This window comes from Oncorhynchus nerka, linkage group LG8 (genome assembly GCF_034236695.1).
Source record: "Oncorhynchus nerka isolate Pitt River linkage group LG8, Oner_Uvic_2.0, whole genome shotgun sequence".
NCBI lineage: Eukaryota > Metazoa > Chordata > Actinopteri > Salmoniformes > Salmonidae > Oncorhynchus > Oncorhynchus nerka.
The window spans coordinates 48951172-48967570 of record NC_088403.1 but is presented as its reverse complement, the minus strand read 5'-3'; the positions used below and the strand labels follow the sequence as shown (position 1 = coordinate 48967570).

The 16399-nt window shown below is 43.6% G+C and overlaps 1 protein-coding gene across 2 annotated transcripts; it reads right to left on the bottom strand.

Annotated features, from left to right (window-relative positions):
- Nucleotides 1–4167: 4167 nt before the first annotated feature.
- On the bottom strand, nucleotides 4168–6395 carry LOC115133488 (uncharacterized). 2 transcript variants are annotated; one of them, XM_029666752.1, is made up of 6 exons: nucleotides 6325–6395; nucleotides 5813–6181; nucleotides 5316–5666; nucleotides 5077–5205; nucleotides 4926–4975; nucleotides 4168–4792 (listed from the first exon to the last, which is right to left on the bottom strand). In XM_029666752.1, the coding sequence occupies exons 1-6, from the start codon at nucleotides 6362–6364 to the stop codon at nucleotides 4676–4678; spliced, it is 1056 nt and encodes a 351-aa protein (XP_029522612.1). In that variant the 5' UTR covers nucleotides 6365–6395; the 3' UTR covers nucleotides 4168–4675. The 2 variants fall into 2 exon arrangements, with proteins under 2 accessions (XP_029522612.1, XP_029522611.1); XM_029666751.1 differs by having other exon boundaries at nucleotides 5813–6390.
- Nucleotides 6396–16399: the final 10004 nt, after the last annotated feature.

Genomic DNA, 16399 nt, shown 5'->3' with positions numbered 1-16399 from the left:
GATAAGTGTTTGGGTTCATATACAGTAGGTGTTTGGGTTTAGTGGGGATAATAGGTGACCATAAGACTTCACCTTATCAGGGTTAGTGCTCTTAAGGCTTTGTTTGTATTGTACCCTACAGATGGATTATACCAGTTCAAACAAACTATCCACTACCCAGCTAGCAATGAGGAATCTGCCCACAAGCGGCCCTCTTCCGGGGGACCGGAACTGATTGAATCCGCCTGGAATCTGGTTTCGGACTCGGCCCGGAATCAAAATGAATGACTGCCAAGAATCGGCCCAAGTACATCGGCCGTTTCCGTCTAAAGGAATTCAGGCGACTATGCTGGCATCTAATCAGAATCCCCCAGAAGCGTCCCTATGCAATTTTAAATAAATGTATACAAAATCACCCGATTTACTCATTTTAAATATTACTATTATACATTTTGTACATACAAATGATACCCATCCACAATTTTTTAATAATTGTTTTTATTACACCCTTTTCGTGATTGTCTTGTTCCATCGCTGCAACTCCCGTATGGCCTCAGGAGAGGCTAAGGTCGAGAGCCGTGCGACCTCAGAAAAACAACTCCGCCAACCCGCACTGCTTCATGACACAATGCACACTTAACCCGGAATCCAGCCGCACTAATGTGTCAAAGGAAACACTGTACACCTGGTGACCATGTCAGCGTGCATGTGCCTGGCCCGCCACATGAGTCACTACAGCGCGATGAGATAAGGACATCCCGGCTGGCCAAACCCTCCCCTAACCCGGACAACGCTGGGCCAATTGTGCGTCGCCTCATGGGTCTCCCAGTCGCAGCCGGCATGGGTATCGAACCAGCACCTGTAGCAACGCAGTTTGTACTGCAATGCAGTGTTTCAGACTGCTCTGCCACTTGGGAGACTCTATCTACAAAGTATCAAAATACTAAAATACTACGATTTTTGGTCCCAGTTCGCCCCTGTGTTTGCACATGGTGTAAATCATTCAGAGGTAAAGGGCTCAAGTTTGGCTAATTGATGTAGAAGAAAAATGTATAAATTCACAGTTTGCATAAGAGTTACAGTGAAGCCATGTCAGTAAGTTGAGCCAAGGTAGAAGACAATGTCAGTAATCTTTAGCGTAAATAGCTACTGAAACACATGAGAAATGGACTAGGCAGTCTACTGTAGATATGCACATACAGTACTTACAAGTGAGATGCAGAATCACCAGACAGATAATAATGGGGTCATCTTGCAGTCCATCCTTCGTGGTTACTCTCGCTTGCCCTGAACCAAATGGACTGGTGCAGTCCTGTGATCAGTAGGCTTCTTACCTGACAGTTACAGAGAAAGACAGAAAGTCACCTATTCTCTCTGATTGGTGGGAGATTTATCAAATAACACCCTTCCTGGTAGGTGTGTGAACAGACACTGCACTTCTTACAAAGAGAGCATTTACTGTAAATCATATACATATATATATATATATATATATATATATATATATATATATACATTTACATTTACATTTAAGTCATTTAGCAGACGCTCTTATCCAGAGCGACTTACAAATTGTTTATATATATATATATATATATATACAGTATATTTCTCATTTACAACTGCAACCTGGCCAAGATAAAGCAAAGCAGTTTGACACATACAACAACACAGAGTTATACATGGAATAAACAAACATACAGTAAATAATACAGTACAAAAACAAGTCTATATACGATGTGAGCAAATGAGGTGAGATAAGGGAGGTAAAGGCAATAAAAAGGCCACGGTGGCGAAGTAAATACAATATAGCAATTAAAAACACTGGAATTGTAGATGTGCAGTAGGTGCATGTGCAAAGTAGAAATACTGGGGTGCAAGGGAGCAAAATAAATAAATACATTAGGGGATGAGGTAATTATTTGGGCTATTTATAGATGGGCTATGTTTTAAAGATGGGCTATGTACAGGTGCAGTGATCTGTGAACTTCTCTGACAGCTGGTGCTTAAAGCTAGTGAGGGAGATAAGTGTTTCCAGTTTCAGAGATTTTTGTTGTTCGTTCCAGTCATTGGCAGCAGAGAACTGCAAGGAAAGGCAGCCAAAGGAAGAATTGGCCCTGTGGGTGACCAGTGAAATACACCTGCTGGAGCGCGTGCTACGAATGGGTGCTGCTATAGTGACCAGCGAACTGAGATAAGGTGGGACTTTACCTAGCAGGGTCTTGTAGATGTGGGTTTGGCAACGAGTATGAAGCGAGGGCCAGCCAACGAGAGCGTACAGATCGCAGCGGTGGGTAGTATATGGGGCTTTGGTGACAAAACGGATGGCACTGTGATAGACTGCATTCAATTTGTTGAGTAGGGTGTTGGAGGCTATTTTGTAAATGACATCGCCGAAGTCAAGGATCGGTAGGATGGTCAGTTTTACGAGGGTATGTTTGGCAGCATGAGTGAAGGATGCTTTGTTGCGAAATAGGAAGCCAATTCTAGATTTAACTTTGGATTGGAGATGTTTGATGTGAGGCTGGAAGGAGAGTTTACAGTCTAACCAGACACCTAGGTATTTGTAGTTATCCACATATTCTAAGTCAGAACCGTCCAGAGTAGTGATGCTGGGCGGGCGGGCAGGTGTAGGCAGAGATCGGTTGAAGAGCATTCATTTAGTTTTACTTGTATTTAATAGCAGTTGGAGGCTACGGAAGGAGAGTTGTACAGTATTGAAGCTCGTCTGGAGGGTAGCTAACACAGTGTTCAAAGAAGGGCCAGAAGTATGCAGAATGGTGTCGTCTGCGTAGAGGTGGATCAGAGACTCACCAGCCGCAAGAGCGGCAATGTGTACAGTTGAAGTCGGAAGATTACATACACCTTAGCCAAATACATTTAAACTCAGTTATTCACAATTCCTGACATTTAATCCTAGTAAAAATTCCCTGTCTTAGGTCAGTTAGGATCACCCATGTGCAGTTGCAAACTGTAGTCTGGCTTTTTTATGGCGGTTTTGGAGCAGAGACTTATTCCTTGCTAAGCAGCCTTTCTGGTTATTTCAATATACGACTCGTTTTACTGTGGATATAGATACTTTTGAACCTGTTTCCTCCAGCATCTTCACAAGGTCCTTTACTAATGTTCTTGGGTTGATTTGCACGTTTCGCACCAAAGTACTGTATGTTCGTCTCTAGGAGACAGAACGCGTCTCTTTCCTGAGCGGTATGACGGCTGCGTGTTCCCATTTGTACAGATTAACATGGTACCTTCAGGTGTTTGAAAATTAATAATCTGTCTGTAAACAATTGTTGGAAAATGTACTTGTGTCATGCACAAAGATGTCCTAACCAACTTGCCAAAACTATGGTTTGCTAACAAGAAATTTGTGGAGTGGTTGAAAAACGAGTTTTAATGACTCCAACCTAAGTGTATGTAAACTTCCGACTTGAACTGTATATCTATGAGGTATGTAGAGTCAGAGAGATTCTTGCGGTGTGCAAGCACAAGGTCTCTCTTGAATTTTTTTTTTTTAACATTTCAACGAGACTAAACCTAATTAAATAAAGGTTCAATAAAAAGGCACTTCATCTGTGATAAGAAATAGATGTGACTTGGTGTTCCTCCATTTCTAATGTTGTGATGGAGCCTGACACATATTCAGCTAAACTGCTATTCCTTTAATAAATGTGTAAATGTGTATATGTGGTCGCAGAGATGTTCTGTAGACAGAGAATAGAGATATACGGAGTGTAAAATTGGTTTATTATGTTATGTCTTTAAAAAAAAAAATAATAATGACAGCTGACTATGGCCTGTCCTCGTTCTGTGGTGCTGGCTGTTGTGCAACTTTCACGATGAGTAGATCTATTGCAAGAGGCCTAAATCATTTCCCATAACATGTGGTACTGCTAGACATCACATCATTAAGTCAACTTTGTCCTACACATTTGTGTTGAGAAGTCCTTGTTGCACTAAAGGTCTGTTTCACACCCACTAAGTAGTGTGAACAGTAAGGGGCCCTAAGGGACAAAGTGGAGAGTAGTGTGGGTGCAGGTCAGTCTTCCTGTGTTAAATGTCTATAAGAGGTTAGTTTCCATCAGTGGAAAGTTACTGCAACACTTCCACCTTCACCACAAGGCTTTGTAAACAGACCATAATATCTGAGACAGTTAATAGCATCCGTCTGTACAACGTGCCACATCATCATAGTATGCAGTGGGTTCAATTTATTCAAATTCAAACAGTTGGAAACACTTTATTTTTCTTTACACAAGTAACTGGTTTACTGTTGCTAAATTAGGCACAACAAATACAATAAAATAAAAATAATCTGTAAAGGTGCCCTTGAGCAAGGCACTTAACCCTAATTGCTCCAATGGTGCTATACAATGGTGACCCTGGCTGTGAACCCACTCCCTGCGGGTGTCTCAGGGGGAGTTGGGATTAGCAACAACAACACGAAACATTTCCATTACACACTTGTGTACCAAGACAAATATAAGCACCACCTCTAATTATTATTATTATTATTATTATTAAAATAAAAAAATAGCAATGCATTCAATTATTTCAACATTGTATAACAAACAAGCTATGACCACTGTTTTCATCACATTTGACTGCTTACGAATTCATAGATAGTTCATGAAGCTAGAACTAGTTAATAAAGAGTTATCTAGTATAAAAGGATCATTGGTACATTCATCCAGTTCTACTGTCTGATCCCAGCATACACCACTGTCTCCATGTGACCTCTCTGTCTTCTAGACCTGTTCTTCTTGTTGCTCAGATTCAGAGCTACGTAATGGAGACTGTCTCCATCTTGGTCCTGTGAAGCACAAAATAGCATTGTTGACAATCAATTATTTTAAATGTAGTTTTTTTAAAACCCAAAATAGTGAAGTTGGTTAAAGACAGGCTTCACAATAGACTTCAAACAATATAAAAGTATTTCTGCTTACCCCTACATCTGACCTGGTAACTGCAAGACCTCTGGTCTGAGAGACGAGTCCTAAAACGAATGACAAAAAAGATTAGGATACTTCTACTTCTTCCACTACTGAAACAGCAACAAATGGTGACATCAATGAATATCAAGGGATAGTAACTTACCTCTGCACTGCACACATGTTGTGTTGTTCATCTTGTACATGATGCAAACCAGGACAATGATCAAGGTGAACGTGACACCCAATACTACACCCAGGCAGGACACCAAGAGAAGAGGATCTGCTCTATGGTCTGTTGAAATTCAAACAGTAATAGAAGAAACCAGAATAGCAGGTAAATGTATGTTCTACACAGTAGACTATACAGTAGATATAAAATAAAATAGAAGCTGTATCACCTACCGTCAATGTCCAACTTGGTCCCGTTCCCGAAGAGTAACTCCCCACATGAGGCCACAGCACAGTAGTAAGTCCCAGCATCAGAGAAGCTGAGGTTCCTCTTGGGGAGGTTGTAGACACAGCTCTGTGGAGGAGACCCAGCCTGAGGGCTCTTCTCACACTGATCACTCTTGTCTCCATGAGTGTAAATGATTCCTGGATGGGATTCTCCTGAGACATGTCTGAACCAATAGACACTGTGTTCTCCTGCACAGGTCTCAGTGTGTATTGTACAGTTCAGAGTCACAGAGTCTCCTGGATGGACTGACTCAGACACAGGCTGCTGGAGCACAGACATGCTGTTGGACTCTGAATCTGAAGAAGGTGAGTAACTAATGTAAGACTAAGTGGGTGAAAAACAAGCCATGTATTCATCGCTAGCATTTGATGAAGTAGTTGCAGAAACATACCAATGTACAGTGCCATACATTTTGAAATTGAATATGCAAATGTTTAGTTACTTTTGACAATTAAAACAGTTCCCTCTCCAAATGTTTGCTCATAGATGGCTGCAGTGGAACAATAGTATGTAGCTGAGTCCCCTGGCTCTGTGTTGGATATGGTCAAGTTATAGCTGTAGTCTCCTCTCCTCACACCCAAACGTTCGGTCTCAGTAAAGTCCTTGATAAAGTTGTTGGAATAATAATTCTCTTGGCCAACATAAAGAGATGATGCCATGAGGAGGGGTTCCTGTCCAAAACTCTGCTTGAACCAATTAAATCTGGTCACCGACACATTAGGACAAAGGCAAGTGAGAGTCACAGAGCCTCCCAGCTCAGTAACCATCACAGGGGTTGGTTGGATTACGTTTGGTTTGGTGAAAGCACAAACTGTCAAAGCAAACAAACAACATGAAACAAAGTCACAGGCATTTCTACACATTACAGACAGAACATCAACTTCACTTATTATATTCAAACGACATACTACAAATGATTAAATAAGGAACTCAATTAAAATGTCTTACTCTTACCCAAGTTGATGTAAAATATAAATACTTCTCTATTCATCATTGTAGCATTACTCCCTTCTGCACTGTACAGTGTGTGGGTCTGACAGTGGGTGACGTTATATGCACCTTATATATGATGGCACTTTAGATGTACCCATCATACAGTAGGAGGGAACACTGAAACTAGAGATTTTATTGGCTGACGACAATCTTAGAAGTGTGTCCTCTGGCTTACCATAGTGTGAGCTTCACGGGAATGACTTTCCATGAAGACATTATAAAGCGATTCAGAGTTACTAGATCAAGGCTATCAAATATTTGCCTGATACGGCTGTTTCTTTTTTGAGAAAAATTAAACCATTTCTGAAATGAAATTGATGTTTGGACAAGAAATAGTGAAATATCTCTAGTGCTGCTGATACTACCGACCCTAACCCAGCCCAGCCCAGCCCAGCCCAAGGGTTAAAGTGATCCATAATGTACATTTACCCACCACTGCATAGAAGCTGCATTTCTGGCTGTTGGTTTTCATCATAAGCCTCCAACATTAAATACTAATATTATTTGTAACCGCAATTGAATAATATACGGTACTGTTTTCTATATTGTAGAATAATAGTGAAGACATCAACAGTTTGAAACACATATGGAATCATGTAGTAACCAAAAAAGTATTAAACAAATACAATTATATTTTAGATTTTAGATTCTTCAAAGTAGCCAACATTTGCCTTGATGACAGCTTTTCACACTGTTGACATTCTCTCAACCAGCATCAGCTAGAATGCTTTTCCAATCGTCTTGAGTTCCCACATATGCTGAGCACTTGTGTGCAGCTTTTCCTTCACTCTGCAGTCCAACTCATCCCAAACCATCTCAATTGGGTTGAGGATGGGTGATTGTGGAGGCCAGGTCATCTGATGCAGCACTCCATCAATCTCTTTCTTGGTCAAATAGCCCTTGCACAGTCTGGAGGTGTGTTGGGTCTTTGTCCTGATGAAAAAACAATGATAGTCCCACTAAGAGCAAACCAGATGGGATGGTGTATCGCTACAGAATGCTGTCGTTGCCATGCTGGTTAAGTGTGCCTCGAATTCTAAATAAATGACTGGCAGTGTCACATGCAAAGCACCCCCACAACATTACACCTCCTCCTCCGTGCTTCACGACGGGAACCACACATGCGGAGATCATCCTTTCATCTACTCTGCGTCTCACAAAGACACAGCGGTTGGAACCAAAAATCTCAAATTCGGACTAATCATGACCAAAAGACAGATTTCCACCAGTCTAATGTCCATTGCTCGTGTTTCTTGGCCCATTAAGTCTCTTCTTCTTATTGGTGTCTTTGCAGTAATTAGACTATGTAGGCCTGATTCACACAGTCTCCTCTGAACAGTTGATGTTGAGACGTGTCTGTTTTTCACGCTCTGACCATAGAGAGCCCTTAGTTCTCTATGGTGTAGTAAGTCAGGGCGTGACTAGGGGGTGATCTAGTATAGATATTTCTATGTTGGTGCTAATGTGGTTCCAAATTAGAGGCAGCTGTTTATCGTTGCCTCTGATTGGGGATCATATTTAGGTAGGCTTTTTCCCCACCTGCATTTGTGGGATATTGTTTTTTGTTTGTGCACCACTTAGTTACTTTTAGTTGTTTGTTTATTTGATTTATAGTTTTTTTCTTTAAGTTTCACTTTGCAATAAATATGTGTAACTCAACATCCGCTGCGCCTATGTCTCGTTCTTATGACAACCGTGACATTGTTACTTGAACTCTGAAGCATTTCTTTGAGATGCAATCCGGGGTTCAAGTTAATTGCCCATTTCTGAGGCTGGTAACTCTAATGAACTAATCCTCTGCAGCAGACGTAACTCTGGGTCTTCCTTTCCAGTAATTAATACCGTTCTATTTCATTTCACTTGAAAATATTGTTCATTAGTGTACATACAGTGGGGAGAACAAGTATTTGATACACTGCTGATTTGGCAGGTTTTCCTACTTACAAAGCATGTAGAGGTCTGTAATTTTTATCATATATAACACCAATGATAGATGATTTTATCATATAAAAAAGAACAGACTACCCACCCCAACTCACGCCCTGACCAAACTAAAAGAAAGACATAACAAAGGAACTAAGGTCAGAACGTGACAATTGGCTAAAGAGAACCACATAACATTTCGACATTCTGATGGAAAATAAACTGAAATTCAAATTGGAAACATAGTTTGCTACTAAACTTTCAGTTTCTTCACTGACCTTCATGGCATATGCACCATCTCTATTCATTATACCAGAATATTCCACAATGATACGAACCAACATCAGTATGGGCAAAATAAAACTCAAGTCGTCCTTTGCAGCTCAAGACAAGATGTATTTGCGAAATCTCCCTGGAATGACACTTTTTCATAGTAAGTTGGTACATGGGTACAAGTCCATGTCCCGGTGGTCGCAATATTGGAGATAGCTTCATGAGATCAAATCAAATAAATCAAATTGTATTTGTCACATACACATGGTTAGCAGATGTTAATGCGAGTGTAGCGAAATGCTTGTGCTTCTAGTTCCGACAATGCAGTAATAACCAACAAGTAATCTAACTAAAAATTCCAAAACTACTGTCTTATACACAGTGTAAGGGGATAAAGAATATGTACATAAGGATATATGAATGAGTGATGGTACGGGGCAGCATACAGTAGATGGTATCGAGTACAGTATATACATATGAGATGAGTATGTAGACAAAGTAAACAAAGTGGCATAGTTAAAGTGGCTAGTGATACATGTATTACATAAGGATGCAGTCGATGATATAGAGTCCAGTATATACGTATGCAAATGAGATGAATAATGTAGGGTAAGTAACATTATATAAGGTAGCATTGTTTAAAGTGGCTAGTGATATATTTACATAATTTCCCATCAATTCCCATTATTAAAGTGGCTGGAGTTGGGTCAGTGTCAATGTCAGTGTGTTGGCAGCAGCCACTCAATGTTAGTGGTGGCTGTTTACCAGTCTGATGGCCTTGAGATAGACGCTGTTTTTCAGTCTCTCGGTCCCAGCTTTGATGCACCTGTACTGACCTCGCCTTCTGGATGATAGCGGGGTGAACAGGCAGTGGCTCGGGTGGTTGATGTCCTTGATGATCTTTATGGCCTTCCTGTAACATCGGGTGGTGTAGGTGTCCTGGAGGGCAGGTAGTTTGCCCCTGGTGATGCGTTGTGCAGACCTCACTACCCTCTGGAGAGCCTTACGGTTGAGGGCGGAGCAGTTGCCGTACCAGGCGGTGATACAGCCCGCCAGGATGCTCTCGATTGTGCATCTGTAGAAGTTTGTGAGTGCTTTTGGTGACAAGCCGAATTTCTTCAGCCTCCTGAGGTTGAAGAGGCGCTGCTGCGCCTTCTTCACGACGCTGTCTGTGTGAGTGGACCAATTCAGTTTGTCTGTGATGTGTATGCCGAGGAACTTAAAACTTGCTACCCTCTCCACTACTCTTCCATCGATGTGGATAGGGGGGTGTTCCCCCTGCTGTTTCCTGAAGTCCCACAATCATCTCCTTAGTTTTGTTGACGTTGAGTGTGAGGTTATTTTCCTGACACCACACTCCGAGGGCCCTCACCTCCTCCCTGTAGGCCGTCTCGTCGTTGTTGGTAATCAAGCCTACCACTGTTGTGTCGTCCGCAAACTTGATGATTGAGTTGGAGGCGTGCGTGGCCACGCAGTCGTGGGTGAACAGGGAGTACAGGAGAGGGCTCAGAACGCACCCTTGTGGGGCCCCGTGTTGAGGATCAGCAGGGAGGAGATGTTGTTGCCTACCCTCACCACCTGGGGCGGCCCGTCCAGGAAGTCCAGTACCCAGTTGCACAGGGCGGGGTCGAGACCCAGGGTCTCGAGCTTGATGACGAGCTTGGAGGGTACTATGGTGTTGAATGCCGAGCTGTAGTCGATGAACAGCATTCTCACATAGGTATTCCTCTTGTCCAGATGGGTTAGGGCAGTGTGCAGTGTGGTTGAGATTGCATCGTCTGTGGACCTATTTGGGCGGTAAGCAAATTGGAGTGGGTCTAGGGTGTCAGGTAGGGTGGAGGTGATATGGTCCTTGACTAGTCTCTCAAAGCACTTCATGATGACGGAAGTGAGTGCTACGGGGCGGTAGTCGTTTAGCTCAGTTACCTTAGCTTTCTTGGGAACAAGAACAATGGTGGCCCTCTTGAAGCATGTGGGAACAGCAGACTGGTAGAGGGATTGATTGAATATGTCCGTAAACACACCGGCCAGCTGGTCTGCGCATGCTCTGAGGGCGCGGCTGGGGATGCCATCTGGGCCTGCAGCCTTGCGAGGGTTAACACGTTTAAATGTCTTACTCACCTCGGCTGCAGTGAAGGAGAGAACGCATGTTTTCGTTGCAGGCCGTGTCAGTGGCACTGTATTGTCCTCAAAGCGGGCAAAAAAGTTATTTAGTCTGCCTGGGAGCAAGACATCCTGGTCCGTGACTGGGCTGGGTTTCTTCTTGTAGTCCGTGATTGACTGTAGACCCTGCCACATGCCTCTTGTGTCTGAGCCGTTGAATTGAGATTCTACTTTGTCTCTGTACTAACGCTTAGCTTGTTTGATAGCCTTGCGGAGGGAATAGCTGCACTGTTTGTATTCGGTCATGTTACCAGACACCTTGCCCTGATTAAAAGCAGTGGTTCGCGCTTTCAGTTTCACGCGAATGCTGCCATCAATCCACGGTTTCTGGTTAGGGAATGTTTTTATCGTTGCTATGGGAACGACATCTTCAACGCACGTTCTAATGAACTCGCACACCGAATCAGCGTATTTGTCAATATTGTTATCTGACGCAATACGAAACATGTCCCAGTCCACGTGATGGAAGCAGTCTTTGAGTGTGGAGTCAGCTTGGTCGGACCAGCGTTGGACAGACCTCAGCGTGGGAGCCTCTTGTATAAGTTTCTGTCTGTAGGCAGGGATCAACAAAATGGAGTCGTGGTCAGCTTTTCCGAAAGGGGGGCGGGGCAGGGCCTTATATGCGTCGCGGAAGTTAGAGTAACAATGATCCAAGGTTTTACCACCCCTGGTTGCGCAATCGATATGCTGATAAAATTTAGGGAGTCTTGTTTTCAGATTAGCTTTGTTAAAATCCCCAGCTACAATGAATGCAGCCTCCGGATAAATGGTTTCCAGTTTGCAAAGAGTTAAATAAAGTTCGTTCAGAGCCATCGATGTGTCTGCTTGGGGGGGGATATATACGGCTGTGATTATAATCGAAGAGAATTCTCTTGGAAGATAATGCGGTCTACATTTGATTGTGAGGAATTCTAAATCAGGTGAACAGAAGGATTTGAGTTCCTGTATGTTTCTTTCATCACACCATGTCTCGTTAGTCATGAGGCATACGCCCCCGCCACTCTTCTTACCAGAAAGATGTTTGTTTCTGTCGGCGCGATGCGTGGAGAAACCCGTTGGCTGCACCGCCCCGGATAGCGTCTCTCCAGTGAGCCATGTTTCCGTGAAGCAGAGAACATTACAGTCTCTGATGTCCCTCTGGAATGCTACCCTTGCTCGGATTTCATCAACCTTGTTGTCAAGAGACTGGACATTGGCAAGAAGAATGCTAGGGAGTGGTGCACGGTGTGCCCGTGTCCGGAGTCTGACCAGAAGACCGCTACGTTTCCCTCTTTTACGAAGTCGTTTTTTGGGGTCGCTGCATGGAATCAATTCCGTTGACCTGTTTGTAAGGCAGAACACAGGATCCGCGTCGCGGAAAACATATTCTTGGTCGTACTGATGGTGAGTTGACGCTGATCTTATATTCAGTAGTTCTTCTCGACTGTATGTAATGAAACCTAAGATGACTTGGGGTACTAATGTAAGAAATAACATGTAAAAAAAAAAAAACTGCATAGTTTCCTAGGAACGCGAAGCGAGGCGGCCATCTCTGTCGGCGCCGGAAGTACAAATCAGACATGCACCCTGAGCCCACTCAGACATTCTTGACCCACATTCCAAATGGGAACTACAAATGTGTCTCTTGCGCACAGTGCAATATCACAATAAAAACATCCTTCTTCAGACACCCACATACAGGTCGAAAAACCCTGTTTGGGGTATCATCTCATCACCTGTTCATGTGGGAAAGCCTATTTTTATTAAAAAGTCTTGATATATTCTTTCTAGAGGTAATCCGCGCACACCCAATATATTCCCCCTGTTGATGATGCTTATTATGCATTATGGTTGAACCAAAAGAACAATTAAATATGTGAAGTTGAATTACTGTTGTCTACGTCAACAGTATCTGTGATGAAGGAAATATACAGGAAACATACAGGAACTCAAATCCTTCTGTTCACCTGATTTAGAATTCCTCACAATCAAATGTAGACCGCATTATCTTCCAAGAGAATTCTCTTCGATTATAATCACAGCCGTATATATCCCCCCCAAGCAGACACATCGATGGCTCTGAACGAACTTTATTTAACTCTTTGCAAACTGGAAACCATTTATCCGGAGGCTGCATTCATTGTAGCTGGGGATTTTAACAAAGCTAATCTGAAAACAAGACTCCCTAAATTTTATCAGCATATCGATTGCGCAACCAGGGGTGGTAAAACCTTGGATTATTGTTATTCTAACTTCTGCGACGTATATAAGGCCCTGCCCCGCCCCCCTTTCGGAAAAGCTGACCACGACTCCATTTTGTTGAGCCCTGCCTACAGGCAGAAACTTAAACAAGAGGCTCCCACGCTGAGGTCTGTCCAACGCTGATCAGACCAAGCTGACTCCACACTCCAAGACTGCTTCCATCACGTGGACTGGGACATGTTTCGTATTGTGTCAGATAAAAATATTGACGAATACGCTGATTCGGTGTGCGAGTTCATTAGAACGTGCGTTGAAGATGTCGTTCCCATAGCAACGATAAAAACATTCCCTAACCAGAAACCGTGGATTGATGGCAGCATTCGCGTGAAACTGAAAGCGCGAACCACTGCTTTTAATCAGGGCAAGGTGTCTGGCAACATGACCGAATACAAACAGTGCAGCTATTCCCTCCGCAAGGCTATTAAACAAGCTAAGCGTCAGTACAGAGACAAAGTAGAATCTCAATTCAACGGCTCAGACACAAGAGGCATGTGGCAGGGTCTACAGTCAATCACGGACTACAAGAAGAAACCCAGCCCAGTCACGGACCAGGATGTCTTGCTCCCAGGCAGACTAAATAACTTTTTGCCCGCTTTGAGGACAATACAGTGCCACTGACACGGCCTGCAACGAAAACATGCGGTCTCTCCTTCACTGCAGCCGAGGTGAGTAAAACATTTAAACGTGTTAACCCTCGCAAGGCTGCAGGCCCAGACGGCATCCCCAGACGCGCCCTCAGAGCATGCGCAGACCAGCTGGCCGGTGTGTTTACGGACATATTCAATCAATCCCTATACCAGTCTGCTGTTCCCACATGCTTCAAGAGGGCCACCATTGTTCATGTTCCCAAGAAAGCTAAGGTAACTGAGCTAAACGACTACCGCCCGTAGCACTCACTTCCGTCATCATGAAGTGCTTTGAGAGACTAGTCAAGGACCATATCACCTCCACCCTACCTGACACCCTAGACCCTCTCCAATTTGCTTACCGCCCAAATAGGTCCACAGACGATGCAATCTCAACCACACTGCACACTGCCCTAACCCATCTGGACAAGAGGAATACCTATGTGAGAATGGTGTTCATCGACTACAGCTCGGCATTCAACACCATAGTACCCTCCAAGCTCGTCATCAAGCTCGAGACCCTGGGTCTCGACCCCGCCCTGTGCAACTGGGTACTGGACTTCCTGACGGGCCGCCCCCAGGTGGTGAGGGTAGGCAACAACATCTCCTCCCCGCTGATCCTCAACACGGGGGCCCCACAAGGGTGCGTTCTGAGCCCTCTCCTGTACTCCCTGTTCACCCATGACTGCGTGGCCACGCACGCCTCCAACTCAATCATCAAGTTTGCGGATGACACAACAGTGGTAGGCTTGATTACCAACAACGACGAGACGGCCTACAGGGAGGAGGTGAGGGCCCTCGGAGTGTGGTGTCAGGAAAATAACCTCACACTCAACGTCAACAAAACTAAGGAGATGATTGTGGACTTCAGGAAACAGCAGAGGGAACACCCCCCTATCCACATCGATGGAACAGTAGTGGAGAGGGTAGCAAGTTTTAAGTTCCTCGGCATACACATCACAGACAAACTGAATTGGTCCACTCACACTGACAGCGTCGTGAAGAAGGCGCAGCAGCGCCTCTTCAACCTCAGGAGGCTGAAGAAATTCGGCTTGTCACCAAAAGCACTCACAAACTTCTACAGATGCACAATCGAGAGCATCCTGGCGGGCTGTATCACCGCCTGGTATGGCAACTGCTCCGCCCTCAACCGTAAGGCTCTCCAGAGGGTAGTGAGGTCTGCACAACGCATCACCGGGGCAAACTACCTGCCCTCCAGGACACCTACACCACCCGATGTTACAGGAAGGCCATAAAGATCATCAAGGACATCAACCACCCGAACCACTGCCTGTTCACCCCGCTATCATCCAGAAGGCGAGGTCAGTACAGGTGCATCAAAGCTGGGACCGAGAGACTGAAAAACAGCTTCTATCTCAAGGCCATCAGACTGTTAAACAGCCACCACTAACATTGAGTGGCTGCTGCCAACACACTGTCATTGACACTGACCCAACTCCAGCCACTTTAATAATGGGAATTGATGGGAAATGTTGTAAATATATCACTAGCCACTTTAAACAATGCTACCTTATATAATGTTACTTACCCTACATTATTCATCTCATATGCATATGTATATACTGTACTCTACATCACCGACTGCATCCTTATGTAATACATGTATCACTAGCCACTTTAACTATGCCACTTTGTTTACTTTGTCTACATTCTCATCTCATATGTATATACTGTACTCGATACCATCTACTGTATGCTGCTCTGTACCATCACTCATTCATATATCCTTATGTACATATTCTTTATCCCCTTTCACTGTGTATAAGACAGTAGTTTTGGAATTGTTAGTTAGATTACTTGTTGGTTATCACTGCATTGTCGAAACTAGAAGCACAAGCATTTCGCTACACTCGCATTAACATCTGCTAACCATGTGTATGTGACAAATACAATTTGATTTGATTTGATTTGATTTGATTTGAGACTCAGTTGTGAACGTGTTGGGAACATGCATGCAATGACACTGTTGTCCACTAGGGCTTCAATCACCACACAGTCAATTCACCTCACTAAAAAAACATCTATTGAAAAAACATAATTCAGGACTTACACTCAATTGTATTGGCTGGATAGAATCCCTTCCCATGATTTTGTTATTGAGGAGGCCGATACCTCTAGGCCTATAGGTGATGATAATACTTCACTGTTAAAACTGTGTTGTGATTGACTAAGAACTACAGCTCTAGCTGAAATGACCTAATAAATAGCTCATTGTGTTTTTTCACAGATTTCAGTCGACTATGTTTAGGTTAGCTGCCTCATCAAAAGAGTTGGTTTACTGTTGTTAAAATGGTCAACTTGAAGAGCAAGTAGAATAGCCTAGAGTATGAGAGAGCTAAGAGTTCTGAGGCATCCGTGCTGAAAACCACAGAAACAGAGAGAGAGAGAGAGAGAGAGAGAGAGCAGAGGGTCCTGTGTACAATACATTGGCAGCAGGCCATAACAAAGTGTAGATACATCCTCATATTGTGTTCATCGCAGACCGCAGAGTAACTGTAAATAGGTTGCTGTTTGTTTGAGGACGTGTTAGTGTTAGTGGCATGAGAAGAGAAAAAACGGTTTAACATTATAATTTGAGTTATTGATCTTTCTTTAAAGACATTTTCAACCTGTCCCTGTAATACCAACATGTTTCAAGCAGAATACCATAGTCCCTGTGCCCGAGAACAACAAGGTAATCTGCCTATATTTCTACCGACCTGTAGAACTCACATCTGTAGCCATGAAGTGCTTTTCAAGGATGGTCATGGCTCACATCAACACCATCATTCCAGAAACCCTAGACCCAC